At 37.1% G+C, this 11656-nt stretch overlaps 1 protein-coding gene across 1 annotated transcript in view; it reads right to left on the bottom strand.

The window, feature by feature from the left end:
• Positions 1-252: 252 nt before the first annotated feature.
• Positions 253-11656, bottom strand: part of LOC138703409 (phospholipase A1-like) — a 61027-nt gene continuing 49623 nt past the window's right edge. The window contains exons 8-9 of the mRNA XM_069831238.1: positions 7347-7525; positions 253-601 (exon numbers count right to left, since the gene is read on the bottom strand). Coding sequence (XP_069687339.1) covers positions 7405-7525 — 121 coding nt within the window. The 3' untranslated portion in view covers positions 253-601; positions 7347-7404. The remainder of the gene's footprint in view (positions 602-7346; positions 7526-11656) is intronic.

Here is an 11656-nt window from a genome sequence, read left to right as displayed (position 1 = left end):
TTGCAAAAATAAATATATTCATTGGCGAAAAATTAATATATATTACCAGTTTTTACAGCTAGTAGTGTTTTCCTGTAAATTTCATTAGGAAAATAGCACTAAGCATTTAATATTGATACACATTATGATTTTCTTAAAGAATTGAGTTCCTATTATGTAATGTATATGTACATAATACACTGCTCAAAACTGAGAAGTAGTCACTTTGTGACTGCAACAAAGATTTATAATTTTATGAAATGCAGGCATTCGTAAACCGAAAAGTGATAGGCTATATTAGACTTCTCTCTACAAAAGTGAAATGAAAAGACATGATAAACGTAAGTGATATAGTCTATACAGCTTGTTTTAATACAACAAATACTGAATACGAAGTATAAAGAGTTCAACAATGATAATTTTAACATGGTATTCTTCTTGCAGACAATGTCTAATATCGGGTATTTCCCCCTCTGGCATGAATGACTGCTGCATAACGATGATTCATGCTTCTAATGCGGTGCCAAATATGCTACTTCCTTGAAATAAAAGTCCCCACTTCTTTCTTCCAAAGCTTCAAAGTTTATGTAGACTTCATGCTTCTTGTTATTGTTGATAAGAGCTGAATAGAATAAAACCACAAACACTATTGTTAATTACAGGCCATTTCAGGTAGTAACACAAACTAATATTAAGGAATATTATTATGTCTTTATATTATAAATATATTCTTAAAAAATTTTAAACAGCCGAAGTTTGGATTTACGTTATTTACGTATGGTTGTGATACTAATGCAATGCTATGTATAGCATTTTCAAAATAGCTTGTATTGCTGTCCAGCCAGCAATAAAGTACATTTTGAACTTTTAATTTAGGCCTACTAAATTAAATTAATTAATTTTAGGTAATCGTCCAAAATAAACTGTGGTTTCATCCTACAACCAACTGACAGTAACAACTATCTAGGTTGCCGGTGACGATAGAAAGCAAAAGATGAGAACGAATGGTGTATAAACAATTGGATAGTCTTTTAAATTTTTAAGTATTACAATATATGAGTGTCTTATTGAAATTTCAAAGAGGGGATGAGAGGGTGAAACCTAAAATGCAATAAAATTAACACTGGTTTTGAACTTCTCCCTCAGTATCTAAATTTACGTATTCTTTCTTTAAAGTTAAACTTAATTCAAATAAATTGTTATTTAGACTAGGAAAGTCCAGGATAACAAAGAGGATTCGGAATTGAAGGGATTACATGAGCTTGTCTGTGCGGACAATATGTTAGGAGAAAATCCACAAACGATTACGGAAAACACGGAAAGTTCACTTGAAACAAGTAAAGAGATAGGTTTGGAAGTAAATCTCGAAAAAACAAAGTATATGATTATGTCTCGTGACCGGATATTATACGAAATGTAAATATAAAAATTGTAAATTAGTACTTTGAAGACGTGGAATATCTTGGAGCTACAATAACAAATATATTTGACACTCGAGAGGAAATTAAGTGCAGAATAAATATGGGAAATGCCTGTTATTATTCGGTTGAGAAGCTTTTGTCATCTAGTCTGCTGTTAAAAAATCTGAAAGTTAGATTTTATAAAACAGTTATATTACCGGTTGTTTTGTATGGTTGGAATCTCACTTTGAGAAAGAAACAGAGATTAAGGGTGTCTGAGAATAAGGTTCTTAGGAAAATATTTGGGGCTAAAAGGAATGAAGTTACAGGAGAATGGAGAAAGTTACACAACGTAGAACTGCACGCAATGTATTCTTTACCTGACGTAATTAGGAACATTAAATCCAGACGGTTGAGATGGGCAGGCATGTAGCACGTATGGGCGAATCCAGCAATGCATATAGAGTGTTAGTTGGGAAGCCGAAGGGAAAAATACCTTTGGAGAGGCAGAGGCGTAGATGGGAGGATAATATTATAATGGATTTGAGGGAGGTGGGGTATGGTGATAGAGACTGGATTAATCTTGCACAGGATAAGGACCGATGGCGGGCTTATGTGAATGTTATGTTTTATTTAACGACGCTCGGAACTGCAGAGGTTATATCAGCCTCGCCGGATGTGCCGGAATTTTGTCCCGCAGGAGTTCTTTTACATGTCAGTAAATCTACTGATATGAGCCTGTCGCATTTAAGCACACTTAAATGCCATAGACCTGACCCGGGATCAGGGTTGCCAGATTTTAGATCTATTAAGGAGGGTCATCCATTTTTCATCATATAGGCTTACGGTCCCTACTTACGTTTTCTCTTAAAGGAAGATGATATCAATATGGTCCGAGTGAACATTTTCATGACTATACAAAAAAATATATATCCCTTTAGGCCTATATGCAGTTGAAGAAACTAATAGACTATGAATTTAAAAATTGCAATTTTAATAAAAATCATATTGTAGGTACAGATTTCCAAGTATAAAACAATATTTATCTGGCTGTAAGTTAGGTCTACATCATGTGTCTCTGGCGTCTTTCTGAAGGGCTTGAGACATTAATATGTTATGCCAAATTATCAACATAATGACTATTGGTAGCAGTTCTGTTACACAGATTTTCCTAGCTGTTTATTATTAATTGTACAGCACAAGTTCCATTCTAAGAGATGGCATTACATGTGGCAAAATATTTAAACTAAACTTTAATGTTTATTAACTTATAATCACATACAATTTATTGAGACCGAAATTCATATTTGTCACATAGCATACTATTATTGCTCCAAACCCATCATCTAACATACATTTTCAGATCTTACATACATATTCATTATTGGACTTCAGAAGTTTCAATAAGATTTTTTCCATTCTCTGTGCCACGCATTTCTGATTAATGTCTCTTTTTAAACGTTTATAAATGTAATCTTCTCCACTTAATTCACTGTCACAAACCTTACACTTGCCAAAATATATGTTTTTTTTCCAATGTGCACGCCTACATTGTTATAAAACTTATTTTAAATTTAATGTAATTATTTAGGCCTGGGAAAAAATAGTTACTAGGTAACGATAAAATTATACAAGTTTAGTGATGTTAATTTTCTAAAGGGGAGACTTTTTACATCCCGCCTCGAATCCAAGCGGGACTCGGAACTTTCAAACGAAAATCGGGACATGTCCCGCCAAATCGGGACATCTGGCAACCCTGCCCGGGATCGAACCCGCAACCTTGGGCATAGGAGGCCAGCGCTATACCAACTCGTCAACCAGGTCGACGGCTTATGTGAGGTCGGCAATGAACCTGCCGGTTTCTTAAAAACTACAAGTAAGTAAATAAGGCTGCGAAGTTTTGAAATGAAAGCCCGTTATATTTATATAGACCTAAAGACATAACCGTTGCTTCAGCAATACTGCTCTATAGAAGGAACTCAAATGGAGCTTTGTACTGTAGGGGTAATGTGTCTCATACATTTGAGATACGTGCTTGAATCGCAGTGTTGTCAATATATCCGTTCTAGTGTATTGAGCTCAGGAAACTTCGTAAATTTCCATGAGTGTCTAACGTTACATACCAAATGTACTGTCTCAACCAATTCTTGAACATTGAATATATATAGCTACAAAGATAGTTAAACAAAAGCTACATCGACGCACAGTGTTGTACAGTTTTGGTCTGTGTCTGGTAGTTGGTACAACAGGATGTATAACAAAAGCATTTTTTATTAAGGGCTGTAATAACTTGAAGTGCATGTATTTTATGTAAAGTGTATTGGAAAAATATATTACAATGCATATATAAGGCAACAATCATAATTGCATGCTGTTTTATCTCAATATTCGTTCATTGTTTATACAGAGTGAACCGTAAGTAATGTCATTAATTTAAGGGGTTATTCTTTTAGATCAGCGGTCTTCAGCATAGAGCACCCTGGGGCTAGAGTTTTTTACCCGCGGAGAACATAGTGCACCATGGTGCACTCGTAGCTGCTAGCGGATATGCTCTCTACCTCTTCCTCCTGCACACGGGGCAAACGGGACGACTCCGCTTACCCTTTGCATATTTCAGCGAGTGCTGAAGACCACTGTTTTAGTTATTTCAAAGAAAAATGTTTAATACAATTTTGTTTATTTTTGCTTCATTTCCGAGATAATTTTTTATAAAATATTTCATTACTTGTTTGGGAAAGTAATTGATTTAATTAACAATATGTCCAATAAGTTTAAGAGAGAAGTGTATTATAATAATAAATTATTGAAAGAATTTTAGTGTTGTCCTTCAAATATGCAGAAATTTGTTCCAACAAATGTAACATTTTAAAATTTCTTTGCAGAACGAAAAGTTACATTTATTCTAATCAAATTTCTGCACATTTAAAGGACAAAAGTAAAATTCTTTCAATCATTTATCATAATACATTGTTCCTCAAATTGACTGACAGTGAGCACATGCTATGAAACGTGTCGTATAAAACTTTTTTTTTTCTCGAAAGAGAAGCAAAAACGAGATAAATAGTGTTAAACTTTTTTCTTTCAAACATCTCAAAGAATAACCATTTCTGACCACCTCTGTGGTGTAGGGGTCAGCATGATGGTCTCTTACGCAGAGGGCCCGTGTTCGATTACCAGTCGGGTTGAATTTCCTGGTTGAGGTTTCTCAGGGTCTTCCCTCAACCGTAAGGCAAATACCAGAAATTCGCGCCACAACATTCCTGAATATCATCGGCCTCATTCACCACCGAAATCATATTCATAACAAATCAGTAAAACATTTACAGTCGCCATCTAGTTCACAATAGAACCAGTCTCAACAATAGTACACAGGCCTTCGGATTTCATCCACAAGATTAACTCGCGATATGACCAAAGATGTTAATGCGAGTATAAATAGCTGCGAGAAAAAAAATAACCCTCTGTAATTAATGACATTACTTACTATTCACTCTGTATATTACATCAAAGGAACCAAGCTGTTAAGAAAATGATTTGCAGGTTTTTATAAATGTTATTTGATACAGATATTTATACAGTGACATCAAAAAATGTTTCCTTACATTTTTATTATACCTTGTTTTTTTACTATACCGTCCAGGCTTTGCTTAACCGTAAGTTTTAGATACCATGGTGATATTTTACACTGCCTAGGTACAATCAGGAAATGCAAGAAAAAAGTTTTTGATGTCACTTTTTATGGTTATATAATTTTGGAAGCATATTTAAGGAGCATCGCAAAGGTCATACATAGAATTATTTTGAGGTATTTTGTATACTTTCAGAGTACAAATAAAATAAAATAGTTTGAAGTTAAGAGTTTAAATCTACATTGAAAGTGAGACACAAGTTTCCTTAAAATGTTGAACCAAGAAAGTGAATTTGATCATAGAGATAATGAAATACATGAAACCATAACATGGTATGATCCCATTCACCATGTACACATAATCTATTTAAACTTTCAATTTTTAGTAGGCCTATTATTGAAGTGATATGTCTTTGGGCAGGTACGAGTGGAAGAGAGAGAAACAAAACTTTAAGAGAGTTTTGTGTGTTGTTGCTATGGTATTGTGTACGTTACTCTGTTAATACGTAAATAAAGTTGTTTGCATAAATTAATGAATAAACTAGTAGTAGTAGTGCTGTCTACGGGCAATGAGTCTTGTGTGTAGTGTTGTGATGTTATACAGTCGAAACCAGAGAGTGAAATTATATTGTTGAGAAGCTTCTTGTTAGAAAATATGCCGGAATTATGAAAGAAAGCATGCAAATGAACCGCCGAAAATAGAGCAAAAACGGAAAAGAGTCGAGTGGAACGAGTACGAGAATGCAGGACAAGGTAAAAGGCATTTTCTAACCTCTTTTCTGCTGTTCTGGTAAAAGTGTCAACGATTTTCAGTGGAGGTGCCAAATTAATATACCCAGCAAAATGCTGTATTATTATCTTTTTTATTTGATGTCAAAATTAACTTCGGGACTAACAATCTGATTAAGCTCAAAATTTGCACACATCTTGTTTTCAATGAACCTAGCAAACGGTTAAAAATTTAAATAAATCGAATTGTAAGAATTTAAAAACTCGGTCCTAGGGTCCCTTAATTGTTTGATAATACTGAAGGGATTACTCATTCGTGCCTATTGTAGTGTAAGCTATTTTATTTTATATTTGTTTTGAAATGGATAGCGTACAGGGTTGTTTCCGATCTCTGATAACGAATTTGAATGGCATCATGTGCGTCAGGAGTCATACGAGAACTGAACTATGGTGCGAGGTGACAAACCAGTAGTGAGTGATTTCATAGGCAGAGTGCACGGCGACTCACAGCAGAAATTCCCAAGAAAATCGAGACTTTTTGAGAGGGGTATATAACAACCCTTTCCGATGCCAAGTACTGTTAAGTGAAAATAAAAAAACCTACAATAATTCGTTATTTCCAAGAAAGGCAACTTCTGTGTTCTTAATAAGATTGGTAAAGCTCGAATGGAATTAATTTATATCATCTCGTGGGGTGCGGCGACTTGTGAAGGGGGGTAGATTTGCGGAATAAATCCCATCCGAGCGTTGCCAGTCTTATTAAGTACACACAAGCTGCCTTTCTTGGATAACGAAACCACGTTTTTGGCAGGCTCCTGTGATTTTCCCGTAACTGTACTTGGCATCGGAAAGGGTTGTTATGTACTCCTCCCAAAAGGCTCGACTTTCTTGTGCATTGCTACTGTGATACACAGTCACTCTGATTATGAAATCACTCACTACTTGTCTGTCATCTCTCGCCGCAATTCAGCTGTCGGTGTGATTCCTGACGCACATGACGTCAGTCAAATTCGTTATCACAGATCGGAAACGACTCTGTATTGCTATGATTTTTTTGTTTTGTTTTAAGTTACGCAAAATGTGTAAGAAAATATATATATTTCGAACATTTCACAAGAAGAGGTTATGGAGAATTTTAGAGCCATCTCCGGAGGAATGAAAAGTGTTTTAAGACAGTAGGACACTTTGAACATCTCTTGTGATACACATAAGATGCACATGTATTCATTTTCAAGTTGTTTCCCGCTAAACAGACTTTAGAAACTAAATTTACTACCGTATATGCGACCAATTTTTCAGGAATTGTGTGAGGCGAGTAACAGAAAATACCGCTGAGCTTGTAAGAGAGAATTGTCATACGTGGAGGACCCTTTATTACACCGTTATTGTGAAGATATGGAACTGGTTGAAAGACTAAGGGAGAAATAGAAACACCTCGAGAAATAATTATTAAACTCTGAAGTTATCTACTAAAATGTTTATTGCATATTATGGACTAGCCAAGATTTGAACCCTGGTATTCAGCGTTAAAAGGAGACACCGTTCTTTTAGACTCTACTATAAGGCGCTAACTTAAAAATATAACTCTTCATTGGTCATTATTACCCTACCAGGGATTTCCAGTCTTGTTCTGTTTAACTGTTGCAGTCTTCGAAGCGGTACGTACTACTACTTCAAATCCTGTAAGTTTTGTGTTTGCTTGTTGCAGCATCTGACGTCTCCAGGAGCTCCGGGATGTGATGGACAGTAAGGCTCATCGAAATTGGATACACAAAAGGCTCCAGCAGCACTGCAACACATCAGTCGGAAGCAGCAATTACCAGTAAGTCATGAAAATTTAACTATTTTTAGTTTACGTTTTGGAGAGAATATTTGTATTCTATATTTGGCTGTTTCATTCGTGCTGGAAAATTCCAGGACAAAAGCCTAAAAGAGAACACAAATTTTGCTGTACACAAGGTATATCTGTGTAGACGAACAAAACTCCTTTGCGCAAAAGTAAGACAGTGTTCTATTTGCATCGTTAAAGTCTACTAAATATAAGAATGTAAAGTCGAACAAATATATTTACTTTGTAGCTAATATTGCCTTCGTAGTTACGAATCGACACGTTTCGTCTCCGAAAACTAGCACCTGGGACTTTTCGTCACACAGAACAAAAAATATCACTGGCACATATTTGTCCGTTTCTCTGAAAAACTTCACATGATCTAACTATTGCACGTTTCCTAACTAACTTCACAGGATCACTGTTGAAAGTTTCCTAAGTAACTTCACATGATCTGATTGTTGAACGTATCCCAAGTAACTTCACAGGATCTGATTGCTGTGCGTTTCCCAAGTAACTTCACAGGATCTGACTGTTGTCCGTTTCCTAAGTAACTTCACAGGATCTGACTGTTGTCCGTTTCCTAAGTAACTTCACAGAATCTGACTGCTGTCCGTTTCCTAAGTAACTTCACAGAATCTGACTGTTTTCCGTTTCCTAAGTAACTTCACAGAATCTGACTGTTGTCCGTTTCCTAAGTAACTTCACAGAATCTGACTGTTGTCCGTTTCTTACGTAACTTCACAGGATTTGACTGTTGTCCGTTTTCTAAGTAACTTCACAGGATCTGACTGTTGTCCGTTTTCTAAGTAACTTCACAGGATCTGACTGTTGTCCGTTTCCTAAGTAACTTCACAGGATCTGACTGTTGTCCGTTTCCTAAGTAACTTCACAGAATCTGACTGTTGTCCGTTTCCTAAGTAACTTCACAGAATCTGACTGTTGTCCGTTTCCTAAGTAACTTCACAGAATCTGACTGTTGTCCGTTTCCTAAGTAACTTCACAGGATCTGACTGTTGTCCGTTTTCTAAGTAACTTCACAGGATCTGACTGTTGTCCGTTTCCTAAGTAACTTCACAGAATCTGACTGCTGTCCGTTTCCTAAGTAACTTCACAGGATCTGACTGCTGTCCGTTTCCTAAGTAACTTCACAGAATGTGACTGTTGTCCGTTTTCTAAGTAACTTCACAGAATCTGACTGTTGTCCGTTTCCTAAGTAACTTCATAGAATCTGACTGTTGTCCGTTTCCTAAGTAACTTCACAGAATCTGACTGTTGTCCGTTTCCTAAGTAACTTCACAGAATCTGACTTTTGTCCGTTTCCTAAGTAACTTCACAGGATTTGACTGTTGTCCGTTTTCTAAGTAACTTCACAGGATCTGACTGTTGTCCGTTTCCTAAGTAACTTCACAGAATCTGACTGTTGTCCGTTTTCTAAGTAACTTCACAGGATCTGACTGTTGTTCGTTTTCTACGTAACTTCACAGGATCTGACTGTTTTCCGTTTCCTAAGTAACTTCACAGAATCTGACTGCTGTCCGTTTCCTAAGTAACTTCACAGGATCTGACTGCTGTCCGTTTCCTAAGTAACTTCACAGAATCTGACTGTTGTCCGTTTTCTAAGTAACTTCACAGGATCTGACTGTTGTCCGTGTCCTAAGTAACTTCACAGGATCTGACTGTTGTCCGTTTCCTAAGTAACTTCACAGAATCTGACTGTTGTCCGTTTCCTAAGCAACTTCACAGAATCTGACTGTTGTCCGTTTCCTAAGTAACTTCAGAGAATCTGACTGTTGTCCGTTTCCTAAGTAACTTCACAGGATCTGACTGTTGTCCGTTTTCTAAGTAACTTCACAGAATCTGACTGTTGTCCGTTTCCTAAGTAACTTCACAGAATCTGACTGCTGTCCGTTTCCTAAGTAACTTCACAGGATCTGACTGCTGTCCGTTTCCTAAGTAACTTCACAGAATCTGACTGTTGTCCGTTTTCTAAGTAACTTCACAGAATCTGAATGTTGTCCGTTTTCTAAGTAACTTCATAGGATCTGACTGTTGTCCGTTTCCTAAGTAACTTCACAGAATCTGACTGTTGTCCGTTTCCTAAGTTACTTTACAGAATCTGACTGTTGTCCGTTTTCTAAGTAACTTCACTGGATCTGACTGTTGTCCGTTTCCTAAGTAACTTCACACAATCTGACTGTTGTCCGTTTCCTAAGTAACTTCACAGAATCTGACTGTTGTCCGTTTTCTAAGTAACTTCACAGGATCTGACTGTTTTCCGTTTCCTAAGTAACTTCACAGAATCTGACTGCTGTCCGTTTCCCAAGTAACTTCAAAGGATCTGACTGTTGTCCGTTTCCTAAGTAACTTCACAGGATATGACTGTTGTCCGTTTCCTAAGTAACTTCACAGAATCTGACTGTTTTCCGTTTCCTAAGTAACTTCACAGAATCTGACTGTTGTCCGTTTCCTAAGTAACTTCACAGGATCTGACTGTTGTCCGTTTTCTAAGTAACTTCACAGGATCTGACTGTTGTCCGTTTCCTAAGTAACTTCACAGAATCTGACTGCTGTCCGTTTCCTAAGTAACTTCACAGGATCTGACTGCTGTCCGTTTCCTAAGTAACTTCACAGAATCTGACTGTTGTCCGTTTTCTAAGTAACTTCACAGGATGTGACTGTTGTCCGTTTCCTAAGTAACTTCACAGAATCTGACTGTTGTCCGTTTCCTAAGTAACTTCACAGAATCTGACTGTTGTCCGTTTCCTAAGTAACTTCACAGGATCTGACTGTTGTCCGTTTTCTAAGTAACTTCACAGGTTCTGATTGTTGTCCGTTTCCTAAGTAACTTCACAGGATCTGACTGTTGTCCGTTTTCTTAGTAACTTCACAGGATCTGACTGTTGTCCGTTTCCTAAGTAATTTCACAGAATCTGACTCTTCGCCGTTTTTAAGTAACTTCACAGAATCTGATTGTTGTCCGTTTTCTAAGTAACTTCACAGGATCTGACTCTTTTCCGTTTCCTAAGTAACTTCACAGAATCTGACTGCTGTCCGTTTCCTAAGTAACTTCACAGGATCTGACTGCTGTCCGTTTCCTAAGTAACTTCACAGGATCTGACTGCTGTCCGTTTCCTAAGTAACTTCACAGGATCTGACTCTTTTCCGTTTCCTAAGTAACTTCACAGAATCTGACTGTTGTCCGTTTCCTAAGTAACTTCACAGAATCTGACTGTTGTCCGTTTCCTAAGTAATTTCACAGAATCTGACTGCTGTCCGTTTCCTAAGTAACTTCACAGGATCTGACTGCTGTCCGTTTCCTAAGTAACTTCACAGAATCTGACTGTTTTCCGTTTCGTAAGTAACTTCACAGGATGTGACTGTTGTCCGTTTCCTAAGTAACTTGAGAGTATCTGACTGTTGTCCGTTTTCTAAGTAACGTCACAGGATCTGACTGTTGTCCGTTTCCTAAGTAACTTCACAGAATCTGACTGTTGTCCGTTTCCTAAGTAACTTCACAGAATCTGACTGTTGTCCGTTTCCTAAGTAACTTCACAGAATCTGAATGTTTTCCGTTTCCTAAGTAACTTCACAGAATCTGACTGTTTTCCGTTTCCTAAGTAACTTCACAGGATCTGAATGTTGTCCGTTTCCTAAGTAACTTCACACAATCTGACTGTTTTTCGTTTCCTAAGTAACTTCACAGGATCTGACTGTTGTCCGTTTTCTAAGTAACTTCACAGGATCTGACTGTTGTCCGTTTCCTAAGTAACTTCACAGGATCTGACTGTTGTCCGTTTTCTAAGTAACGTCACAGGATCTGACTGTTGTCCGTTTCCTAAGTAACTTCACAGGATCTGACTGTTGTCCGTTTCCTAAGTAACTTCACAGAATCTGACTGTTGTCCGTTTCCTAAGTAACTTCACAGAATCTGACTGTTTTCCGTTTCCTAAGTAACTTCACAGAACCTGAGTGTTTTCCGTTTCCTAAGTAATTTCACAGGATCTGACTGTTGTCCGTTTCCTAAGTAACTTCACAGGATCTGACTGTTTTCCGTTTCCTAAGTAACTTCACAGAATCTGACTGTTTTCC

Source organism: Periplaneta americana, chromosome 7, assembly GCF_040183065.1.
Source record: "Periplaneta americana isolate PAMFEO1 chromosome 7, P.americana_PAMFEO1_priV1, whole genome shotgun sequence".
Lineage (NCBI taxonomy): Eukaryota > Metazoa > Arthropoda > Insecta > Blattodea > Blattidae > Periplaneta > Periplaneta americana.
This window is presented reverse-complemented; position numbering and strand designations above follow the sequence as displayed.